At 37.4% G+C, this 26,108-nt stretch overlaps 1 protein-coding gene and 1 long non-coding RNA gene across 13 annotated transcripts in view; one reads left to right on the top strand and one right to left on the bottom strand.

Moving 5' to 3' along the window:
- Window positions 1-1,171: 1,171 nt before the first annotated feature.
- Window positions 1,172-24,670, bottom strand: ZC3H15 (zinc finger CCCH-type containing 15). 3 transcript variants are annotated; one of them, XM_003823519.5, is made up of 10 exons: window positions 24,079-24,670; window positions 15,208-15,309; window positions 10,238-10,349; window positions 9,103-9,255; window positions 7,941-8,032; window positions 6,312-6,494; window positions 4,938-5,084; window positions 4,694-4,795; window positions 3,699-3,822; window positions 1,172-1,991 (listed from the first exon to the last, which is right to left on the bottom strand). In XM_003823519.5, the coding sequence occupies exons 1-10, from the start codon at window positions 24,151-24,153 to the stop codon at window positions 1,801-1,803; spliced, it is 1,281 nt and encodes a 426-aa protein (XP_003823567.1). In that variant the 5' UTR covers window positions 24,154-24,670; the 3' UTR covers window positions 1,172-1,800. The 3 variants fall into 3 exon arrangements, with proteins under 3 accessions (XP_003823567.1, XP_034810513.1, XP_034810514.1); XM_034954622.3 differs by lacking the exon at window positions 4,938-5,084; XM_034954623.2 differs by lacking the exon at window positions 9,103-9,255 and having other exon boundaries at window positions 24,079-24,385.
- Window positions 24,358-26,108, top strand: part of LOC103786954 (uncharacterized) — a 461,968-nt gene continuing 460,217 nt past the window's right edge. For all 10 annotated transcript variants that reach the window (XR_010109517.1, XR_010109516.1, XR_010109521.1 and 7 more), the window contains exon 1: window positions 24,358-24,734. This is a non-coding gene — a long non-coding RNA (uncharacterized LOC103786954). The remainder of the gene's footprint in view (window positions 24,735-26,108) is intronic.

Below are 26,108 nucleotides of genomic sequence, written 5' to 3'. Positions count from 1 at the left end.
ATATAGGAAGTATTTAAGTACACTTTCATTGTAGCTGGAAATAAACTTGGCTCCTGATGTTCTATATTTAAAAACTGTCAGTTGTATAGTACTAGTACTAAACAGCTAGGAAGTCAATTTCTTTATCAACTTTGATGTTATCATTTGACAAGATTTGCAATCATAAATTTCTTAGGCTTTACAACTTAGAAGTACGTTAGTGATCATTCAGTCTTTTTTTTTTTTTTTGAGATAGAGTCTTGCTCTGTCGCCCAGGCTGGAGTGCAGTGGCATGATCTTGGCTCACTGCAACCTCTGCCTCCTGGGTTCAGGCGATTCCCTTGCCTCAGCCTCTTGAGCAGCTGGGATTACAGGCATGCACCACCATGCTCGGATAATTTTTGTATTTTTAGTAGAGATGGGGTTTTGCCATGTTGGCCAGGCTGGTCTTGAACTCCTGACCTCAAGTGATCCGCCTGCCTTGGCCTCCCAAAGTGCTGGGATTACAGGTGTGAGCCACCATGCCCGGCCAGATCATTGAGTCTTAACCTTAATACGCAAATAAAGAAACTAAGATTCAGAGATTTAAAAATCATATAATTTATCGGAGGCAGAAATGAGATTAGGGTCCAGCTCACCTGACATTTTAGTGCTGTTATCTTAGTTGCCTTAAAATCCATTTATATTCGCAAATAACAAAAGCAACATATTATTTGAAAATACAAAACATAACAATAAAAAAGGTGTAGCTAGTACTAAATATGTCATTAGCAAATTGTGTCCATTTTAAATGTATTATCACCCTAATTTTTCAGGGGCTCTTAGTGCCAAAGACCCTCAGCCCAAAGTTTTCTGGTGAATTTGTTTATACTTACATTAGTATGTACTATTTTAACACCATGAATCTCAACAAACAATTCTTAAGCATTACTTGATTCAACTGCAGGTGATATTTAATTTGGTTGATGTTGTATCAATTCAGAAGTTACTCTTTTATATAACATCTCCTAAAGTCTCTTTTTGGAAGCTTAGTATTTGTGTTATTAAACTCATTGTAGTACTGTCAAGTACTCTAGATGCTTCTGTAGTAAATATTAAGAAAACATGCCTATGTGATACTATAACAGGTATTTAAAATCCTCAAGCTAGAAATGTTAAATTTTTCATAGAAAAACTTAAAAAAAGGCCCATATTTGGATTTTAATGTATGATGGTCTTTATTTACAACTTTATTGGCAAAAAAGAAAAGGGAAAACTTTTAAACAATTTAACACAGGGCATTGTAGCTGATCCTGTCAGATAAAAGAAGTTCCATTTTAAATGTCCATCTAATTGTCCAAAGATACACAATACTGAATCTGCATACGCAGTTTCCTTTATGAAGTACAGTGCTCATGTTTTAGGCAGTCTTCTAAACATACAAATACAGAGGAAATTAAATCACTCATTAAAAACTGTGTCAAATGAAGGGTATTTTAAATATAAGTTTGTTGTTTCTGGTAATAGCACATGCCCAAATGAAAACCAAAAGATGGAAAGGCAGATACACTTCTTACTTGGGTGGACAGTTACAACATCAATCATTTTCTGCAATGACCATTATATTTTCAATTTTTCATGAACTACTCTGAACTTACTATGAGATGTAGCCAAAGTCAGAAGAGAAGACGTAGGGACAAGATGCCTTTTTTGCAGGAGGTTAACTCCTCCAGAATCAGCATAGGAAATAAACATCCTGTTGATTCTAGGTGGAAAGAAATTAATGTAGTCAATTTCAACTCGTGCTGAGCTGACTTAATTTTTTCAGCGATGTGTTTGATGTCATTCTTCTAAATCAAGTGTATTTAATTCTTCTTCTAGTTCATCCAAATCCTCTCCAGTGAAAAGATTTTCATCAACAGGAACAGCATCAATGGCTCCATTTTCCGGTCCCTCCCTCTCGTTGTCCTCTTCCAAGTCACTTCTTTCACCATTTTCAGCCCTACCTCCAGAAGCTTCACTTAATTTGTTTTCTAAATATAAAAACTGGAATCAGTAAGGCGTAGGAGGAGAAAACACCATTCCACATTAGCAATAGACAACATAGACTGATACTACACTTCCTCTTTTCCTTTTCTCCATGAAAGCCATTTCCCTAGAATTACTCCAGCAAGAACTGATCATTCTTTTCTGAGCTTATCTGTGCCAATTATCTATACCTACTATAAAATACTGTTTTTCACTGTAGCCATTTGACTACTTAATGGTTTATACATTTGAGGGCAGGATCAATCTTCTACACCTCTGTGTTCCCTACATGACCTAGCAATTAGATTTTAAATAGTCAATTTCCATATAATATTTTATTTGACTAAATGGTTATGGAAACCAAAAAAATGTTTGTAATATAAGCAGCTACTTGGCTTTTGGTTTTGCAAATAGTATTTAAATCATGCTGTTGTAATGCTGTGATTGTGACAGCAGAAAATCTTCATCATGTAATCAAATTGTTAAAAAAAAAACATAGTGCTATACAGCTACTTTTTCTTATAGGTTATAAATAACTGAGAGAAAAAAAATGCTGCCTTTTCTTGTTCAATGCCATTGACAATTACACAGACATTTTTTAACAGCCTAATTTAGATTTTAGTTATTTCAAACATCTCTGATGACAAAGTCTTGGGAATTTTATAATCTCTGAATTATTTGCAGTTGTGCCTATTGTCACCAAAGTCCCTACTTCTACAAAGAGCAAGTCAATCTGAATACTGGCAAGATAGTGGTTTGCTAACACTCTCAGATCTTGGGAGGGCAAGCTGGTTTTTCAAGTTACAGCTTGTGTGCTTTTATTGTAAAAATAATGTTCAGCCTTTTCTGTCTCAGCTTTTGCCTTAATGGGCATCTCTTCTGCCGTTTTCTCCCAGAGCAAGCATGCCAAACTTTTACCCCTTTCTTCAAGTACCTAACTCAAGGCACAATTAGACATAAATTATACCAACAATCCTAGACAGCCTTCCCTCCATTCTCATACCTAACTCATTATTTATACTTTCATGTATTGCTTCTATAACTAATCTTTTATCATCAACTTTTCCTCCTTACCAGATCCTCTTCCTCTGAGCTACAGATACATTTAGGTTTTCCATATCCTAAAAAGCCCTTCCCATGACCATGTCTTCCCTCTAAACATTAAGAGAGAGAGGACTGTATTCATTTTTCTTCTCACCATTATCATTGCAGTCTCAATGAAACTGGCACCCTATTCCTATAACCAATTACAACTAGTAACTTATTTATATTCTTTTTCATCCTACTTGCTTCTTTGGAAACTTGTTTCTTGATTTTTCTCTGACCTTCTCAATGTCTTTCCTAAGCATTTCTTCTTTTACCTACCCCAAAACACTGATGTTCTGCAGGGTGTTCATGTCTAAACAATATCCTAGACAGTGCACTTTTGATAATCAAAAAATCTCAAACTCATGAGGTCCCGAAGTGAACTCATTGACTTTAACTCCAAGCTCATTTTTGTCTCCTTCTAGTTTCCATTAATGATTTTAATATACACCCAGCTGCTCATGTCTACAGCCTTTCACTATTTATTACTGCTTTTATTTATGGTCAAACCACACATTTATGTTACCAATCTGGTACCTGCACACATCTAAGTTTGCCAAGCCTGGTATAACCCCCTTTAGATAACTTTCTAGTTCTTAAAATTAGGCAAAAGTTAGCATACTTACCATCTTTATCTGAAGTATATGTGCTGAATCTTTCAAGACTGGCTACGGTAATACCTGTTTCATCTACATCTCTTGGGATGTACAGGCTTAAATCTATGTCATTTACACTCACTGAATCATCAACCTTTAACAACATATAGAAAAGAAAGTTGTTACAAATAAGAACAGTTTTCTTTTACTCCTGACATTTATCTTAATGAGCCAAAATTATCACTGATCCAAGTGAAAACAAAAGACCAATTACTGGCCAGGTGTGGAGGCTCACACCTGTAATCCCAACACTTTGGGAGGTCGAGGTGGAGGATCACCTGGGCTTAGGAGTTTGAGACCAGCCTGAGCAACAAAGCCAGACCTTGTCTCTATAAAAAACAAAAACAAAAGATCTATTTTCAAAATTATTTTTTCTAAACTTCTTTTAAAAAGAATAGCAAGGTGGTATATGAAACTTCTTCCTCTGCCATCACATTTTTATATATAGAGTACAATTTTTTTCTTTCAACCCAGAGGCCAGAATTTTGTAAGTACACAAAAAATGAACAGTAAGTTATCTGTTATTACTAAATCTGTTAACAACCAAATGACTGTGCTATTGTCTCATGCTCCCTACACTGCAGTTTTAAATTAGTGCACTTGTCCCATAACTTTTAAGCATAAAATATTAACCAAAAAATAACTCTCTCTTTTAGAGGGAGGACAAAACATACTTTTTACAGGTAATACATATAGCACTCAACCACATACTAGGCACTGTCCTAAGCTGTATAAAGAACTAGTAATTCATGAACTCGTTTAATTCTCACAAACTATGATGTAGAGATAATCATTATGTCCATATTAGATGAGGGTGGAGGCCTAGATTAATTTCCCATGGTTGGAGTAAGGATTTGAACCCAGGCACTGTGGCTCTGATGTTGGTGGCTCTTAACCATATTGTGGTATTTTCTATTGTTTCTTTCAATTAACATAAGGAGATGAGGCACAAAGCTTCCTCTTACCTCATCACCACCTGTTCCCTGGGTGTAGCGGGTATCATCTGCTTCCTCATCATCATCATTGACCAGTTCAGGACGAAATTCAAACACTTCACGACCACTGATCTATTGAGACACACAAATATATCAACTCAGGACAAAAATCTAAACATTCCTTGTCACTGATGAAATAGGGACAAAATCTTGCATGACACAGAAATTGAAAATGGAAGAATAAAGAATCAGTTTGGGTGAGCCTGAGACATACCACTAGTGCTTTCCCTGCTTTGAAGTCAGCTTTCCTTCTTTCCATATCTTGTTCAAGTTTATCAATCTTTTCTTGTCTTTTCCTTTTCTTCCAGGCAAGAAAAGATTCTAGAGTGATTTTGGTAACATTTGGACCTAGGGCAGAACGCTGCAATGGTAAAGAATTAATTTTTTTTCCACAGAAGTCACCTCAAATAGTGCTTAGTTGCAGTTATCTCTTAATGTGATTAATTCCTTGCCCATGACTATCCTGAAGATATTACATTGGAATAAGCTAATTTATGTATTTTTTTACTTTACGTGGCAATGAGCAAAATGAGTATCCAGAGATACAAACACTAAAAATATATTATTCTGAGCTAGATTTCTTCTCAACATTGAAGATGAGTAACTTGTCATAAGAAATTGTTTTAACATGAATCAATTGCTGAAAATAATAAATATATTATAAAAAGCACCATAACAATATCCAAGTTTCATTTGTGTTCCTGAGGAGATGAGAAATAAAACTAAACAAACAAACAAACACCTACTCCTCAGGGCCAATAATCAAATAATAAATATATAGAACAAAAAATTTGCTGAACACTTGCCAGGTATTAAATGCTTTACACACACTATGCACTGATCCCCACAAATAAGTGAACAAAGGGTAATGGGGAATTTACCAAAGATGATAGCTAACAAGTGTCAGAACCAGTATACAAACCATCTCAAATATACCTGATTCTGAAGTCTACATTTTCTATTATAGTGTGTTATATCCTGAGTGAGACACTAAATAATAAGGCAAAATGGATATAGTTTTTAATATGCAACCCTAAATCTAATGTTTCTAATAATCTCAAAATTTTCATAGAATAAAACTGTGTTTTGTACGGAGCCAAAGACAAGTAGCTGAATATCCTCTTCAGACTCATTCCCTTCTATAAGCAGAGTGAGTGTTTTGAGTCCAGAGCTGATAAAACATATAATTTAAAAACTAGAGTGTTGTCTTCTTCCATACGTATGCTAATAACTAATATACTAGTGAAAAAAGATATCAGGGCGAAAAATCTAAAACTACAAAAATTCAACCAATCTGAGAACTAAGCATTTTTAGTAACTCAATCTTACAGAAATAATTTGATAAGCCAGTAGCTAGTACTTAAAAGACTGTTTCACAATCCTAAAATTAATGTCATGATTGGCTAATGTTTATGGCTAGGTTAACATTTTACACATACAAGAATAATTAAAGTAGGGCAACTTTGGGAATAGATCACAATATTTTTTTTTCCTTTCATAAAAGGTTATTGCCCCCAAGTGGTAAGTATTAGAATTTCACAATAAATACTGCTTTCAGTTTTTATGGTAGGAAAAGGATACCAGTTACCTCTCTCTCAATTAGATCTTCTAATGAAATTTCATCTTCTTTCTCTTCTTTCTTTTTATCTTTTTTCAACACAAATCCAGGAGGAAGTGCATGACGATACATGCAAATATCACCCCCTCCAGGGCATACCCAAAACCAGCCATACTTGTTGTTTTCAATAGCTTCCAGGAAATGCTTGCACACCTATAGAGACAATATTATTCACAAGCGGTGGCTCAGTGTAGGCCATTTCCAAGGTAAATGCCTGAGTATATGGAACAAGTATATACACAAGTACGTTCTATTACACAAGTACATTCTATTCATTTCTGCACATAAGGGTGCTCTGTCTAGCCTCTATTCTGTGCAGAAATGCAACAGAGGTTTATCTTAAAATACGTAGAACAATGGCAAATTCCCTTAAAGGGGAATCTATACAAAGTTTTCATTTGTTCTAAATTCTAAATCATACGAAAATGGCTTACTTGTTTCAGTTACCCTTTGTAAATGTACGCCCCCAAATCAGAATATACAATTAGCTATAAAAAATAAAATCAGGCCGGGCGTTGTGGCTTACACCTATAATCCCAGCACTTTGGGAGGCCGAGGCGGGCGGATCACCTGCTGAGGTCAGGAGTTCAAGACCAGCCTGGCTAACATGGTGAACCTCCACTTCTACTAAAAATACAAAAAATTAGCTGGCCGTGGTGGCACATGCCTGTAACCCCAGCTACTTGGGAGGCTGACGCAGGAGAATCTCTTGAACCCGGAAAGCAGAGGTTGCAGTGAGCTAAGATTGCGCCACTGCACTCCAGCTTGGGCAACAAGAGCAAAACTCCGCCTCAAAAATAAAATAAATAGAATAAATGATTTTCTTTGGTTTGATCTTTCCTAAATAAAAACAAATCACAAGCAGTATACAGGAGCAAGGTACAAAAGGAACACAAAGAGAGTGACCCTTCACAACATGGATAGAAGATACAATTGTATTTAAGCCTCAAGTATTAAGCTTTGCAAGTAAGAGAAAATTAACAAACAGTATCCGCCCCCAAAACCAAACATAACAGATGTGTATGAATGTAGTATTTAGAATTATTCTAGCACAGCAAGACTTTTTACTGTAACTTCACTATAAATATAGACATAAATGCAAAGTTTGAGACATCAAGAACCAATTTTTAAAGGTACATTTCCTGGAATTAGAGCCACTACCTACCAAAAATTCATTTTGGAATTCATATGTAGAAATATTTTAAACCTTAAAATTTAAAAATCTATCCCTATTAAAACTAAATACATTATTAAGTGGGTTAGTTTAACAGGCCTCCTTCCACTCTGTGCAAAAAAATAGGGTTTTTTGTCTGGATATGTAATTTTGTTTATCCATATTTGAGAATGTTCACCTCAGAAAATGGCATTTAAAGGACTTCAGTAACATAGTTTTATTCTTGTTCAGCTATTTCTGAACAAGAATCTATAAAATCTAACTTGTAAATTCCAAAAATAAAGCTTCGTGTACCTTATCTTGATGAAATCAAATTTTCCAGTAACTTACAGAATAATCTAATAGAAAATAGCAGCAAATACCTTGCCACATAATTCTCCCTAATGATAAATATCACAGCAACTCAATTCAAGAAAAGGACATACTATTTGAGTTTTTGGTTTTTTCTTTTCCGCCTCACCGTGCTTCTTGTTCACTACTTCTTCCAGCTTTTTCTCATCCCAATTATCCATAGTATCTAAATAAAGAAATGAAGATTAAATACTGTAATCTTATCTACTACTCCCACAACACATATCTCCTTAGACACTAATGCTGTGTTATAAGACTCATGGCTTAACACATTTTTCTTTTTCTTTTTGTTGAGACGGGGTCTCACTGTTGCTCAGGATGGAGTGTGATGGCATGATCACGGCCTACTGAAGCCCTAACCTCCCTCAATCAGCCTTGATTGACTGAGCTCGATCAATTCCTCCTGCCTCAGCCTCCCAAGTAGCTGGGTCTACAGGTATGCAACACAATGCCTGGCTAATTTTTCTATTTTTTTGTAGAGATGGGGTCTCATTATGTTGCCTATGCTGGTCTTGAACTCTTGGGCTCAAGTGATTCTTCCTGCCTTGGCCTCCCAAAGTGCTGGGATTATAGGCATGAGCCACTGCTCCTGGCCTCACGGTTTTCTTAAAACACCAAAGGCAGAAATAAATAGTTTTAAGATTATTCACCAAGGCCGGAGCAGTGGCTCACGCCTGTAATCCCAGCACTTTGAGAGGCCAGCGTGGGCGGATCACGAAGTCAGGAGATCAAGACCATCCTGGCCAACATGGTGAAACCCCATCTCTACTAAAAATACAAAAATGAGCTGGGCGTGGCGGCACGACCCTGTAGACCCAGCTACTTGGGAGGCTGAGGCAGGAGAATTGCTTGAACCTGGGAGATGGAGACTGCAGTGAGCTGAGATCGTGCCACTGCACTCCAGTCTGGGCGACAGAGCCAAGACTCCGTCTCAAAAAAAAAAAAGAAAATTATTCACCAAAGCTTCCTAAGTACTTTGGACAAATGAGCAGGTAGTACTGAAGGAAAGGGTGACAGACAATTCCAAAATAAATCACTGTTTTTTAAAGTATCTTCATTTACTTAAAGGGCATATTATGGTAATTTTCAGATTTTATAAAAAATAATAAACCCAATTAATTATTTTTTATAAACAGTCTATTAAGATTGAAATGTTCTTCAATTTAATAAATATCTTAGTAGCAAACTGAAAGTATTAAACATTTATTTTTAAGAGAGTGTTTTTAAAAAAATTACCTTTTTCAAGTTCTTCATCTCTTGCATCAATGTAAACACTTCGCTTTTCACATTTTCTCTCCAGAGTCAAGTCATGGGAGAACTTACACTTATCTCCTTTAGTACACTGTCCTTGCTTGAAGAATGCACATACTACAGACTTGGGATCTGCACCTATGTCAAATGGCATATGGTATTTGTATTATAATCTGCCAGGCTGTAAAGTATAGATTCTACCTGAAATATGATGAATTTTGGTTAACTTATTTTCCATTCACTGATGTGAGAGGAAAACGGCACTTATGGGTGATTAGCAAGACATTTCTTTAAAGTTCTTTTTGTAGCATTTATGTCTACTTTTGTTTCTTTTATTCTGACTATGAAAGGTGGCAGAGAGTGGGAAACCAAACAAGAACATAGGCTATTTCACAGGCTTTGTCTAGTTGATGTCAATAGGGCAAGAGGCAAAAAGGAGGCCAGGCATGGTGGCTCACACCTGTAATTCCAGCACTCTGGGAGGCCGAGGCAGACAGATAACGAGGTCAGGAGATCGAGCCCATCCTGGCCAACATGATGAAATCCCGTCTCTATTAAAAATACAAAAACTAGCTGGGCGTGGTAGTGCGTGCCTGTAATCCCAGCTACTCGGGAGGCTGAGGCAGGACAATGGCTTGAACCAGACAGTCGGAGGTTGCAGTGAGCTGAGATGGTGCCACTGCACTCCAGCCTGGTGACAGAGCAACAATCCATCTCAAACAAAAACAAAGACAAAAACAAAAACAAAAAAAGGCAAAAAAGAAATGAACATACATGACAGAACAGTGCCAAAAACTTGGGACGTACAGTTTATTCAACTATGGCTTTGCTTACCTACTACCAAAGACTGAATGTTATAAATCAATTAGCAGTCTATTAAATTACTAATTTTGCCTTAAGTGTGGGGTGCATGGCTGCAGTTCAGCTGTACAATGACACAGATGTGAACATATACAGAGGAATCATAAGCAACCCACTGACATAGGTAATTTTGATGGAGTAACATTTTCATTGCAGACACAACTGTCTCATTATCTAAAGAAAATAAACATCAAAATAAATAGTTTTTAGCATAAACTACATTTGATAAAAAATCACACTTCTGAAATTTTAAGTTTACCTTTACTTATTTTTTGAGCAGCAACTACAGGTTTGAACAGCTCATTTAGCTCCTGCAATTCTTTCTTCTTGTCATCCTTCTTCAATTTCTTTTCAGCTTCACTCTGTGCTACCTATAATATTCCCAGGTTTAAAATGTAAATTTGATTGTTTACAAAACTGTTTTTACTACAAAGTTAGCATTACCATAACAAGACACTTGCATATTTATAGTCCTTACCTTTTAACATCAGTGTTATAATGGCCTTACAGAGTCTATTCAATGTTGTGGTTAAACTATTAAACAAAATTGTAATGATGGTACCATGCCTAGTTAAAAGCAAAAGCTTACAGCAACAAGCATTTATTAAGCATTTACTACATGCTCAGCATTTTTAGCAAATAGTTTTCACCTGCAATATTCTTCTGTGAAAACAACCCACTCCCCAGAAACGTACAGGTTCATTTTGAAGATGAGACAAGCAAACATCCTGAAATGTACAGTCCCACATGATAATGAATTATACCACCCCAAAAACCTATATAGTGCCCTCATGGAAAAACACTGGGTTAGGTCAATGTAGGATATTAAACAAAACAATTCAAAACAAAACATGACATATAACATAGTTCCAGGCACACGATTTACATACCTAATATGATTAGAGGATTCATCCAAACATTTATATGTCAGGTCCTATGTTAGATGACAGAGAATACAATGAAAAGACAAAGATGCTTATTTAAAGAAGCTCAGAATCTAGCAGGATGACAGACATGTCAACAACTGTAACATAGTACATAGTGCTCTGGGAACAAAGAATGCCCATATACCTGAGAAAATTAAATTGAGCCAATAACCTTATGGATGAGTTTTTCTTGATGGGCAAGAAAAGAAATACAGAAAGAGCCAGCCAATGCAAAGTTACAGGGACTAGAGGAATAAAGTATGAGAAACATCAGTAAGATGCTTAGATTGTATCAGTAGCTTGAACAGAGTTCAACTCAACTGTTTAAAGTAACCCAATAACAAGGTCAGGTCACATTTTATAAAATATCAAGAGGGCAAGTTTTGTGGAGGATGGATTGGGAATCCAAGAATAAAGGCAAGAGGCTGCTGCAACTGCTGTACACAATAAAACACAAGAGCTTAAAATGAGCATTACTGGTGAGGATGGAGAAAAGGAGACAGAGCTGATAGGACTGACTGAACATGAAGTATAAAGGGGGAGGAATCTAGGATTATCATGTATATGGTTAGTGCTGTTAAACAAGACAGGGAATACAGGAGGAACAGGTTTCAGGGTAAGAGGTGAAGATGAGCTTAGTTTTAGACATATAGAGTGCAAGATGCTTACAAAGCATCTGGGTGGAGCTCTTTTGAAGGCAGATAGACATGCATATTGATTCCACTGAAATCAGAGAGGGTCTGCTTTGAGATAAAGACTTTAGAAATAGCAGCTTACAGGTAACAATTAAAACTTTGGGTGTATGGTACTTAAGGAGAGCATAAAAAAGTGGCAAGAGTAAAGGACACTTCCTTGAAGAAAATCAACATAAAATGGGACAAAAGAACCTAAAAAGTCCAATAAAAAGACCTAGAAACATCAAAGAAGCAGGTAGAAAACCAGGACAAAATGTGTTCAAGAAAGAGGAAATTTTAGGAAAGGAATGGCCAAATGCTATAATTAGGTCAAAGACATCCCAAATCCTGAATGTGACTCTATATGGTGGATGTGTTTAAACAGAAAAAATGTTTTGAAAGAAAAAATTTAAGTCGCTTAATTTTTAATAGAAGTATCCTTTGCTCATCAGGCCCATCTCAAACATTTGTGGGGCAATGTTTGAGCAAGAATACAATGGAGGTCTACAATACAAGCCATTTATCTAAATATTTAAAATTAGAAATCAAGTTCATGATGAATAAAATATGGTCTGTAACCCTACTCGACAAATATACCTTATGACCTGGAAGGACAGGTTCAAATTTAAAATGCTCAGACTCCATGGAGTTCCACACTGAAGCATGGCAGCAACACAAGAGTTAGCCCCGGGATCTTTTTTCTCCTCTTCCCACCCCATTTCATTCCATTTTGGGTGTAGGGGGAGGTAAAGGTGCAAGAAGGAAGGAAAGGGTATGGATGCAGGCTCTGTTCAAACCCTTAGCGTACACTGTTCTCTTGGCTACCTCAGACATATTGGTAGCACAATGGACAGAGATGGGCATGGTGGAGAGGCCTTTGTAGGCAGATAAACCAGGGTCAGACTGTTGTAGGAAGAGATGTTGCAAAATCTGGGTGGGTACATCCCCTTGGCTTCAGTGACTCCTTACCTGAGGGGAGACAGCAGTCTGGAGAAGACACATGTATCGCAGGGCCTAGACCAGGATACCCCCTGTCCAGCTCTAAGAGCAGCACTACTGCTCATTTCCGATGTTATATATGATGGGTAGGTACCCCATGTTCACAGATAAGTCCAGTTATCCACGCAAGTATCAAAAATATAGTATTAAATATACTATCAAAGCTAACTACCAGCACACACATTTCATAACTTTCCCAGGTTTATGAATTCTGATATCACCACTCAAAACACTTCCCACTAGAAGAAAAAGTTGGGGAAGAGGAAGCAGGATTGAAAAAGGGGGGCTAAGTGAAGAAAGTGAGTTCTTCTTACATATTGATATCTATATTCACCAGAAAATTTACATTATTTTCTTATTTAACCACCAGAAGAATCCAACAAAGAATAACTGCACTTCCACAGTACAGATAAAGACCAGGGTTGCTATTTAAGGATCATGTAACAAAAAAGATAGGAAGATTCACACCCAAGTCTATCTCACTGCAAGGTCTCAGCTGATCTGCCCGCCTCGGCCTCTCAAAGTGCTGGGATTACAGGCGTGAGCTCTAAACATTAATTTTTATTAAACCGGGCTATTAAGTTAGCAGTTTGGAAGAGCAATAGTTTTAGATTCTAGAATCAAGCTGGGAAAATGGATGTGAAAGGAAAGTGTTGGGTCACTGATTTGCAGACAGCATGAGCAAGAGAAATTTACTTATCTCACAAATACATATTAGCAGATTTTTAAAAAATCTGTAAACACATGAGAAACTCTTTCTTCTCTCCTACATTACAAAAATGTGTTTCCAGAAGTTAATGAAAAGGAGATAAAAATGGTGGAAAAATGTACTTTAAAAATAAAGATCCATGTCTATGAAATCTTTACAAGTGAGAGGTCTAAAGAACCTGAAAAAAAAAGGGGCTACATTTTTTTCAAATGAGTTGCCAATGGATAAACTCATTTTAAAATTCGTATGAAAGAATAAATGCCTAAGAACAACCAGGAAAAATAGAAAAGGTATACCATTTTGGGGAAAAGACTTGCCTTGAGACTTTAATGTACAGTCAAGCACAGAATTAATGACATTTAGGTCAATGAGGGACCACATATGACAGTAATCCTGTAAGGTTATAATACCATATTTTTACTCTATCTTTTCTATGTTCAGACACAAATCATTACTAATGTGTTACAACTGCCTACAGTATTCAGTACAGTAACATGCTGTATAAGTTAGAAGCCTTGGATCAATAGGCTATACCATATAGCCTAGGTGTGTAGTAGGCTGTAATATCTAGGTTTGTGTAAGTACACTCTATGATATTTGCACAATGACTAAATCGCCTAATGACACATTTCTCAGATTGTATCCACATCACTCAACAATGTATGACTATGACTGTAGGATAATAGTGGTATTTCAGTTGGATAAATGATGCTGGTGTAAGCAGCTATCCATTTAAAAGAAAACAAACTTAGTCTGGGCATGGTGGCTCACGTGTGTAATCCTAGCACTTTGGGAGGCCAAGGCAGGCGGATTGTGAGGCCACCCTGGGTGACACGGCGAAATCCCGTCTCTACAAAAAATACAAAAATTAGCTAGGTGTGGTGTCATGCGCCTGTAGTCCCAGCTACTTAGGAGGATGAGGCGGGTGGATGGCTTGAACCCAGGAGGCAGAGGCCGCAGTGAGCCAAGATCACACCATTGTATTCCTGCCTGGGCAACAGAGTGAGAACTTTAAGATATATAAAATAAATTCATATGACATAGACTATAAAAATAAAATAATTACAAATGATCTAGGAAAAACATGCAGAATCCAGTGGAAGGGGAGACCTTATAACCATATTTTTAAAAAGCTAGCAACGTATCTAGCAATATTAAACTCTATATATACATGTAAGTTAAAAATTGGTGCATGGCAAAACATAACTGAAATATCACCAATTATCTGCAATGCAGACAAAAGGTGTCTCATAAATTGACAAGAAAAAGACAACCAATAAAGCAAATAATTTCAATAGGGAAGTCATAGAAGTGCAAACCCAAACAGCTAACAAGTATACAAAAGATACTCTCCAGTAGCGAGGGAAACAATGTAACAATAAGATATCACTTTATACTTATCAGATTGTAACACATTAAAAAGAACTTTAGTATCTATTGCTCATGTACTACAAACGAAAATGTGAAGTACTACAGCCTCTATGGAAAGTGATCTGGCAAATTTATAATGTTAAAATTAGAAATCCATTTCCCTTGATCTGGAGTCTGTTACCAGCTAATTTATGCCACAGAAATAAAAGCATAAACACATGTAAGAACTCCTGTATTTCTTCTACAGGTGGTCTTAATGTCAGAAAGCTGGAAACAAAGTGATCACTTATGAACAGTGAAATGGATGAATATAACACACCTGTACTGTAGAACGGCATGCAATCATTATTAGAATAAATGAGAGTTACATCAAAATGGCTTGGACAATATCCAAGAGGTACTGCTGGTAAGGAAGGCCAAGGTGCAAAAACATTTCAAGTAGGATTCTGTTTTGAAATACAATTATATAATAATACCAGACATTTTATCTGAAACAGAGGCTATATTAATATTACATTTATAAAAAGATATGGAAATTTAAATTACTTACCTGACGTGGATTTTGTTGACCAAATTTAACTTGATGTGTGACAGCCTTGATAAACTTCTGTTGCTTTGCTCCTTTCTTATTCTTCAAACCGAAAGTTTTGTCCTACATGAGAAAGAGCACAGAAATATCTTAGCAATTTATGTTACCATATATATATCCTCCAATGATATCTAAAAATCATTATTTTTATTGATAATTATTCTTTACTAATATAAAAACATGCAAAACACTAAACATCAAGTCAAGGCAATATATGACCTTAAATCATCACCCAGATTCTTTACAATTCAATATGTACTCACCATTATCATCATTAAACCTGTTATTCTATGAAGCTTTTTAAATTTTATTATTTTTATATATATTTTTTATTATACTTTAAGTTCTAGGGTACATGTGTACAACGTGCAGGTTTGTTACATATGTATACATGTGCCATGTTGGTGTGCTGCACCCATTAACTCATCATTTACATTAGGTATATCTCCTAATGCTATCCCTCCCCTCCGCCACCCCACAACAGGCCCCGGTGTGTGATGTTCCCCTTCCTGTGTCCAAGTGTTCTCATTGTTCGATTCCCACCTATGAGTGAGAACATGCGGTGTTTGGTTTTTTGTCCTTGTGATAGTTTGCTGAGAATGATGGTTTCCAGTTTCTATGAAGCTTTTTCTAAAGCATATTTTGGATATCAGTTCTATGGGATGTGCAAAGTTCTTATACTGGGATAAGAAGTCCTGTAGTTAAATACATTTAGGAAAATGCTTGATTAAAAGGATTCTTAATTCTTAGGCACAAGGTATCTTACAGCCCTTATCAGAGGGAATATAATATGCAGCACCTCCAAATCTTCCTTTGTAGCAGAATCCATTTTTACTCAGAGTATCTTGAGAGGTTATACGATACTGAACACATTTTTGGGACTACTACATAAGAAGAGGAAGATACATTCAGTTCTGGACTGGTTTTTTAGTCAATAAATGTTATCCTCTCAAAAACAATTAAATTTAATACAGAAATCAAACTACTGAAATGTATACATTCCTAGTTATTGCTAAGATGGAAATACTAAAAGTATGTAAACTAAAAGCAACATTTTCTTTAAATCTGGAATATTAATACAGTAACTTGGTAATATTCAATATAACAGCAGCTATCACTTATGGAATGCTCATTATGTGCTAAGCACTAATGGTGATCCTTGGCTATCTACTCATATTTAGTAAGTATGCAGTATGGGGTTGGGGGGAGAAAAACATTAAAAAAAATAAGTATGCAGTACAAAAACATATAGAAGCCATTGCACAAGTATGAGCAAGCGTGTGTGTGGAGGGGAGCAGTGGTCTGTAGTGGGCTGAATTTTGGAATGTCCCCCAAAATTCAAGTCCACCTGACCATAAATTTGACTTTATTTGGACGTAGGTCTTCACAGATGTAATGAGTTAAGATGACATCATACTAGATTAAGGTAGGCCCTAGATCCAATAACTGGTGCCTTAATAAGGACCACACAGGCACAAAGTGAAGGAAATGTGAACAGACAGACAGAGTGACACAGCTATATAAGCCAAAGAATGCCAAGGATTGACAGATGCCACCAGAAACTAGGAAAAGGCAAGGAAGAATTCTTCCCTACAGTCTTCAGAGGGAGGGAGCATGGCCCTGCTGACACTAATTTCAGACTTCTAGCCTCCAGATCTCTGAGAGAATAAATTTCTGTTGTTTTAAGTGACCCAGTTTGTAGTCATGTTACAGCAGTCCTAAGAAACTCATACAGCAGGCTTGACTAGTGAGCTTCTCCCTAAGGTGAATGTGTGACAAGCCTGACAAGAAACCAAATGCTAATATCTGAAATATTTTTTCTGGGTCTTTTCTGGTTCTCTGGAGAAAGATCCTCCAGCTGGGAGGGCAATAAGTCTAACTGTAAACAAGAGAAAAGAGCAGGTAGAAGGGGTCTCAGTTTACTGTACAGACTTACTAGCTTCCATTTTCAGGCTCACATCCCACCTCCTCTGTGCTTAGTGTTCCCAGAAGCAGAGAGGCCTGTTCTCTGCCACCTCCCACCTCCAAGAAGACCCCTCCTGTTTCTTGCAGAGGTAGTCACCTGGCTGAGCTGTAGTAGATAAGAATTATTAATTACTCCTAACACTTTTAACTTCTAGTTTTCAGCCTCTTGCCTTCTGTATTACCTAGTGCTTCCCATTGTTGAGTTTTTTTTTTTTTTTTTTCATAATTTTGCGGAGGAAATGCACTTGCTTCTTACAGGCACACTCCTAGACAGGCACTCAGACATAACCGCTCTGCTCTAAGTCAGTTACCAACTCATCCATCTACTGCCAATCTTTATATGTTGAGGTCCAAGATTACAGATGTCTTCTAATTTCAAAATAGAATTTGTATTTCTTTCTCATTCTCTTGTTTATGGGTGGTTTTAGAGAGGAAGAAGAGGCAAAAAGGTCTTCTCAAAGTAATCTGAGACCCTCTGAGTGGCATTTAGTATGAAACAAGTGGCCATTTTATAGCCTTTATTTTGCTATTATTTCTAAGGGAAAAGAAAAGTAATAATGAGTAGAAAGAATAATAGATACAAAATACCACCACGTGGACAAGCTAGAAAAAGAAAACAATAGTACTGAAACAATTAGTATTTAAAAACATCCAACATGACATAATGTTTACAGCAACCTCAAAATCAGTAAAAGATCTTTCAATAGTCTTAAGACAAAAAAGTACAGAGGGTTTTGCTTCTAAATGGTTATCTCTCATTGGGAAATATCTCTTTATTCATGACATCTATATCCATATACCAAAACTTTGCTTTCCTCTACTTAAATGCTTGTTTCATGATTTAACATCCCAACATGGTATTATACAAAATTCTACATGAATTTTCTACAGCCTATGTGTATGAAAAAAGGTAAGAAGCACAAACAAGCTGGATGTTTCTGCACTGAGCCTTTTACGGATGGCTTCCCTTGCTTCTATAAAGAAAGTTTAACACTCAATTCAATTTGAAGAAAGATGGCCAACATAATGTGATACATACAGATGAACACAGTGCATCAACTAAGTATAAAATGCCATACTTTTCCTTTACAAAAAGTGAGCTCTCACGGGAGGGAGAGGAGGCTCTAGAAAAAAATATGATCAGGATTAAACAGCATCTACAGGTGCTCTGCCAGAGAAAATAAACTGCGGTTCAACCCGTGCTCCATCTGTAACTACAGAGAAGAAACAATGAATAAATAAGGCCAAATAGCAAAGCAGATACTGCCAGATAGACTTAGGAAAGAAAAATGTCCCCTAAGGGGACCTGGCCAGTAAGAAAAGAAAGCACTCACAATGGCAGTTTCTGGTAAAGGTGTATAAACTCCCGATCCCAGAAGAAGAAAAAAAAAATCAGGTTTCATTACACTGCTCTGGCACATAAATAACCAGTTTAAAGAGATAATAAGTGAGTTGTGTTCACCTCTAAGTTAGAGCTCAGAAATTAACATTTTTCCACAGAGAAAGGGGACACTTATTTATCTAGTATTCACTAAACATAAACATAACCCCTGAATATATACTTTATTGAATCCTCTCAACAATTCTATGATACACAGAAACTCAGAAATGATAAATTCATTTGAAGTTAAGTCATTAATAAGGGGCTGGCTGTATAGTGCAAAGATTTAGAAGCATAAACTCTGGAGCCAGACTGCCCAAATGTTAATCCCAAACACAGCTGGGTAAATTACCCTCTTTGCCACAGTTTCTTATTTGTAAAGTGAGTCTCACTTAGGGTTGTTGTGAAAGTTAAAAGATTTACCTCAGAGAGACAGTGGTGGACAGCAAGGACTCCAGAGGCAGACTTCCTGTGTTAGAATCCCTGGCACAGTTACTTGCCAGGTTAGTAAACTTGGGCAAGTTATTTAATATCTATGCCTGTTTTCAAAACTGCAAAAAGGGTAATAATACATATCCCACTGAGAGAATCAAAGGAGCTAGTATATTTATCACTTGTAGTTGGCTTGTCTCTCTTCTCTCCTTCTCCCCAAAACACTGAGAACCTTGTCTGGGCCAGTAAATGTTAACTATTAAGTGACAGATGATATTTGAACCTAGGTATATTTGACTCCAAGCAAATTCCTTCTACAGTTTTTAATAAACCACTTCCCAGAGAAACCTCATTAAGTTATTGGGCTGGTTGGTGCGCAATAAGCTTTCTAAATATCACACTGCAGATCTGAGATACCAATAGCACCTCTTGAAAACAGAATGATTTGCAATTTGGAGAAGTTCAAAAAGGCTTCTTCCTGAGTTTAGGACAGAGCCCTACCTAAAGATTAACCTGAATTACAAGGTAGAAAAAAAGGAGGTTACAGTCAACCCCAAACCACAGTTAAAATAAAACTAGGAGAATAATGGTCCTCATTGGATTAATAAGGTCCCAAAAGTTAACATGATAGTAAAGGAACTGCGTGTTTATGTGTGTTTCAGAAGACAACTTGGGACATGAATACAGAGGAGTCTAGAAAGAAAAGGATGACTTCCTGAGGCTCCAAGAGCCTTAACACTCAGTAAATTCCAGGCTTCACTTAAAACTTTCCTCCCATCCGTACGTAATCCCATTCCTTTTACGGGCCAGCCTCCACTGCTTAAATAAGATGTTTGGAAAAAGGGAAGCAGCGGAAGGGCAGGTCAACACTGAATAGTGCTCCAAGATAATGGAGTCTACCCTCTTGGGACATTCGGGTAGGCAGAAGCTGTCACGGTTTTCCCTCATTAGTTTTCTCCCAAATGCACTAATGTATTCTTGTTGTCCATCCATGCAATATATATTATGCAACTGGTTAATCCAGCTTCAAGTAATCAACATTTGATTTTGGCTATTGGTAGCTGTTCTACACTGGCAACCAATTTCTCTTGCTCCATCTTTCACGACACCTGGATCCTGTCTCTATAGGTCCCTATTGCTATTTCCTTGCTGATACAAGTTCTTAGCTGGGTATCTTTTATTTGCTTGCCCTAAGTCCAAGATTATTTCCCTCTTTCCATATTCAAACTTTCTATTGCTCAATACTGACTCCATTTGTCACTAAATTTTAGTTGTAAGAAAGCAAATGGTATATGCCATTTCGGACTAATGTGTTAATTTCTAACAGAACCATAATCCTGTTTGACATATTCATTTCGGAAAGTATTAATACAAATGAATTCATAAAGTTTTGGGGCATTTGAAGAGGCAAATAAAAAAATGGAGGCAATATTAAAAAATGGGCAGGAACTAAGCACTGTATAGACTGTGCAGATCAGTCTGATGTCCCCTAGTTTTTATTTATAATACACTATCAAAATAGGCAATAACAATAGCTGCCATTTACTGAATATATACACCATATGGCAGGCACTTTACATGTATTATCTCATTTAACTCAAGGGAACTAGCTGCATTTTGCAGATGAGAATTGCATTCCAGCTAGATTTTGTAACTTGTCTAAAACTATAGAGCTAGTAATTTGAAACATGGGACTCAAACCCAGGTCTCTGACTCCAAAGCTAGTGCTCCTTTCATTAAGTTATGCTATCTGATGTCTCTTTTACTTCCTTAGAGTTCCCAAAACCTGCATGTTGATTTTTCCACAGTGAGGGTCCATAGAGGTGGCAGCAGAACAGGTACAGAAGAGGAAAGAGGTAGGTAGGACAACCATTATTTTCAAGTCTATTGAAACGTGCTGCTTAAAAATACATGTTTTAGTTAACTATTAATTTTGAGCAATTTAGAATTTCAGGTCATACAGCTATAAAACCTCCCAAAGTTAACCAGATTCTGAAATAAGTATCAGTCTTTATATGTCAAAATAGACTATAAAAAGGTAGTATTTCCCCCTCCAAAATTATAACAGTCACAGAGATCAATTATCTTCTTGGAATAGTCACTGAGACGTGCTAGGCTTTTAGGGAAGTTAAAAAAAAAAGTTGCCTATATAATGAAGCAGACTATATCATTTCCTAACCAGGCTGAATAACAGAATAGTCTCTATAAATCTAATTTCACGAATGCTGTAACTTAACACTACAACTCAAAATATTGTTGTACCTCTCCAGTAGTAGCAAATATCAATGTTGCACACGAGTCTGACAAACTTTATTGCAGTATTTTTTTTGAAAAAGCTCATCAGGTCCCTGGACCAGAACATAAAAGAACATTTAGATTACAAGATGTCAGGCTAGGAGGACCTTCTTAAAGGCAAGTGGACACATTTCAAAGGAAACAAACTATGATCACTGAGAAACAAATGGAATATTTGAACATCTTGTTCACTAAGAACCCATACCCAAACCTCAGTCTTCAGAAAGAAATGGCCTCAAAGACATACATCCAACGGTACTGCAGGTTAGGTTAAAGAATGATATCACAAAACACAAGAAAGCAAAATGCAAGCATATTCAGCAAAAGCAAGAAGCTCAACAACTGCAATTAACTGAGGGTGTAGTCAAGACCAGTCCTTCCCAGAGAAATATAGACACACCACCCAGATCCCCTAATGATGCCTATCCTGTAGCTCTAATGTATACAGATGATTGGACACTCTCATGCCAACTCAGCGTATGCCCCAAGGTTAAGGTCCCTACAGATGACTCCATTAGCCACAAAATAATCCATTCTGGCTGCCGAGATTTTAACAAACACCGCCTCTAACCCATTTTGGAATCCTAAGTTTGTTTTTCAAGCGTCAATTATAACGTCTTTTGGTTCCTCCATGTAGAGAGAGACACTAAACACAAAAGGTGACATATTGTAATGGTTCCCATACAAGAGAATACTTTTCAGCAATAAGGAACATACTAGAAATATACACAACATGCATGGATCTCAAAAACACTGCATGGTGTGAAAGCAAGAAGAAGGACACAAAGGCTACCTACTGTATAATTTATATGAGTTCCTAGAGTGGTAAAAACTAATCTATCCTGTCAAAAAAATTAGTGGCTGCACGTGTGGAAAGAATTAAATAGAAAGAGGCACAAAACAAATTTAGTGGGGTGATAGAAATGTTTCAAGTCTTAATTAGGGTGGCAGCTACCTGGGTGAATAAATTCCTCAAAACACATAGAACTATACATCTAGAACCTGTACATTTTATTTTACATAAGTTATACCTCAACAAAAAATAAATTAAAAAAATAATATATATTAAATGTAGAAAACACAAAATCGGGCTTAATTTCACCACTTTGTTGTTGTTAATATTTTTAGTTAAAAAGTGTAGTTGTCTTATTTTGCATTTTTCTTTGGAGATACCTTCATTATTGAAACTAAAATTAATTTCTGTTTAGCTAAAAAATAATTTCTCACAAGATGACTAGAATCATAACATATGCATCATTTTAAAAGTTGATGGATACTATAAACAACTTTCACACATAATTCCTTAAAATAATACTAGTCCTACTAATTAAAAATAAAACAATTAGATATAGAGAAAGCTCTACAATGCATGAAGTATAATTTAAATTGTCTAAATTATTACATAACATTTAATTTCAATGGGAGTTTTACTTCGTATCAGGGTCCAATCTCGAGGAAAACGACATCCCTAAAATGTCCTTGGTTTTCATAAAAGTGAATGCCATCCGATCAGCAACCCCTGAAATTTACCTAAGTGCCACGAATCCAGATTGTTCAAATAAGGTAATAGAAAACACAGATGTGAAGGTAATATTTTGTTTTTAAGTGTCTGGCTATAGTACTTCATGACAGTTTTAAACTGTACAAATTAGCAATAAGAATACCAGTTCTCCTCCAAAGTTGGAACCTGGCCAAGGATAGCAAAATTCTTAAGCATTTTCTTAAATCCAATGAGCAGACTTTACACCTTATGCGGTAAAATGGTCATGGCTTTTTCTAATTATATCCAAAGTACAAGAGGTCCTATTTAATTATGAGGAGGATTAATAGCAGAAATCGAGGGAAGAAATATCTCGTTGGGATCTGTATGGTATGTTTATGTAATGTCAAATATGGTTCATCTTTTAAGGAAACTCAATTCAGTTGTTGGAAAACAAGTGCACAACATGTAAGAACGTCAATAGCGTTCCTTGGCCATTAAAGGGCTACAGGCTCAATGTGTTAAACGAATATATATACACACACATATATACACATATACACACACATAGATGTATACATATATACACGCACACACACACACATATATATCTCAAACTGGGTTACGGGACTTCACACAATTAGTGACACTGAAACCTAATCTCTTTTAAGGCGTTATCCTATTTAATCCACTTCAGAATGTAAGTACCAAGCTCTGCGTTCAAGACCCTGGGTTGTGACGGAAAGTCCTTCCATTCTTTATGGGACTTTAAACAGTTCAGAGGTGGATCGAAAAAGCCACCAAGTCGTAATTTGTTGGTTCAAAAGAACTAACAGTACCATCCCTGGGTGACGGGTAAAGAAATAACGAACACAAAGACTCGTCATGAGTCGGTCTTCCAGAAAGACGCTGGCCCGAGACCGTTCAGCGTATTTCTTCACACATAACCCTGGAAAATCTCCTCAATTCTGAGAGGACTAGCGAAGGATAAAACCCTGTGCCAGGCCCGAGGGGTCATTTCGCACCCGGGTGCATGGGTGGGTGAACACGGGCGTGTGGGCGGAGAGGCAAAGCCCAGGTGCGGGGGCGCCAGCAGCGTCACTATAGTAATAAGAGACAGCTAGCGTCATCAGGGGCTGGAGAAGGGGCAGTGGGCCACACAGGCCTAAGGGAGGAACACGTGGCCCGAGGAAGCGAGCCGGCTCCCAGGGAAGCCCGAAGCGGGGAAGTGGCTTTCCGGAGGGCTCGCGGCGTGAGTGGGGGAGGGGTGGGTACTCACTTCGATAATCTTCTCCTTCTTTTTTTGCTCCGCCTTTTTGCTGCCCCCGGCCTGAGCCTGTTTCTTGGGGGGCATTGCGGAGACAGATGACACCGGCCAGACTTATGCGCAGCTGAATACCGTCAGGGGTTCTGGCCCTGAGGCAGGACGAGGAGGAAGACCGGGGCCTCACTCGCCGCACCGCACGGAAAGCGAGTCGCTCATTGGCCCCGCAAACGCGGCCTTTGCGACAGGTCGATGTCGCAGAGCATAGTGGGTAGCGAGGAGCGGCTCCCGGAAGCGGAGCTGCGCGTGCGCGCCCACTGCGTCCCACTAGGAGGGGGCAGGGACGGGACGTGGGAAAATGACTACGCGTCACCCGTGGTGTCGCGCATCCGATAGGCCCTTTCCAGATGGCAAAAGGCCTGAGGATGAATCTGGGCGAGCTGGTTGAGTCCATGCGTTTGTGCTTCCTCAGTCCACTTTCGCTTACGATGGGGCGACTCTTGTCCATCGTCGCCTCACCTGGAAACTTTTCCTGCCGGGCCAGTTAATGGTCCCCTGTACCATCCCCATCCTGAGTGACTACTAAGCAGCCGCAGCGACTCGGGGTTGCTCCGTGACCACGTTACTCGGTTAACCTTCTTGTTCCCTGGAGAGGCGGAGCTGAATGGCCCGTGAGTGTAGCGTGCTTCAGATTCCTGCGAAGGATTATTAAAAAAATGGAAAAAGTTAACTTTCATTTGCAGGGTCCCTTTCATTTGAAGAGCATCTGAGATGGCGTCCCAGATAAGGAGGCACTTGAACTCCTTAGAAGTACTGTATTATTTTGAGACTTTAGGAGAGTGCCTAGGTGATTCCTAAAAATTCCTTTATAACGTGAAAGTAACCAAACTTAGTTTAAGTGCTTGGTAGCTCCAGAAATTCCTTGGCACATTACACACACTATTTCATTTAGTTATCACAACGACACTTAGGTGGGAGTTGTTACTGTTTTCGTTTTATAGATGAAGCAGAGAAAGGAAGAAAGATGCCCAAAGTTATGTTAAGGACAGAGCCAGCAATTGTAATCTTGGCAGTCCGGCTTCAGCCTATATGCCTATTACCTAACATTACAAACTTAGATCCTGTTTGAAAAGGTACTTGAATGATGAATGGGACCCATTGATATTTGTACAAACGAAAATACTATTTTTTAAAAATGTACAATGCTTAGCTGTTATTTTTTAAAATGATTATTGTTTAAACTATTTCTGTTAAGAAGCATTGTGGAACCAAGAATCATCTTTATAGATAAAAGTTTTTTTATCTTTTTCATTAATTTGAATAGGGAGAAAACGATAAGCCCCCCTACTTAGTCAAATTGATTATTTGCTTAGTAATTTTCTACGTAAGATAATGTCAAGGAACCCCAAGTATGTTTTGTGTGTGTATGTGTGTGTGTAGAAGAAGTGTGATAGCTACTAAAAAGAATTGTGTCGAGAATGGCAGGTGTATGTTGACACACTTTTTTTCATTTGGGCTCATATTGCCAGGTTAATGGGCTCCCCCCCTTTTACATATTTTCATCTTTATTTTTTGTAATTGTCATAGTTCTTGTCAGAGGATGGAGGGATGCAGCCAGCCCCCTCTTTACTCAGTATTATTATCCATTTGATTATTTGGGGATCGTCTCCTTTGAGACTTTGTTTGCATATGGAATGTAGTTGTCTTAACTTCCTACTTTTAGTGCCCCAAAGACACCCTTTGGGCCTTTGATTTTGAGTAATTTTACTGATTATTATTATGAGGCAAATGAATTATAAGTAACAAATATGGGGAAGTTACAAAGAATCTAGAGTCTCATAATGTTATGATAATGGCTCCAGTTTCATGGTTCATAACTTCCTCTGTCTCCTGACCTTTGCTTTCGGTTTTTTCCTCTGAAGTGTAGCCCAGGTAGAGAACAAAGATCCTTTCTTGCCTCAAGTGGAAAATACACATTTCTGAATATAGTACATGCTCTTATAGCACTCTCCCTCATACACTATTTCTTCATACATTTTAGAAAT

Source organism: Pan paniscus, chromosome 13, assembly GCF_029289425.2.
Source record: "Pan paniscus chromosome 13, NHGRI_mPanPan1-v2.0_pri, whole genome shotgun sequence".
NCBI classification, from domain to species: Eukaryota; Metazoa; Chordata; class Mammalia; order Primates; family Hominidae; genus Pan; species Pan paniscus.
The sequence above is the reverse complement of the archived record's forward strand: the minus strand, read 5'-3'. Positions and strand labels throughout refer to the sequence as shown.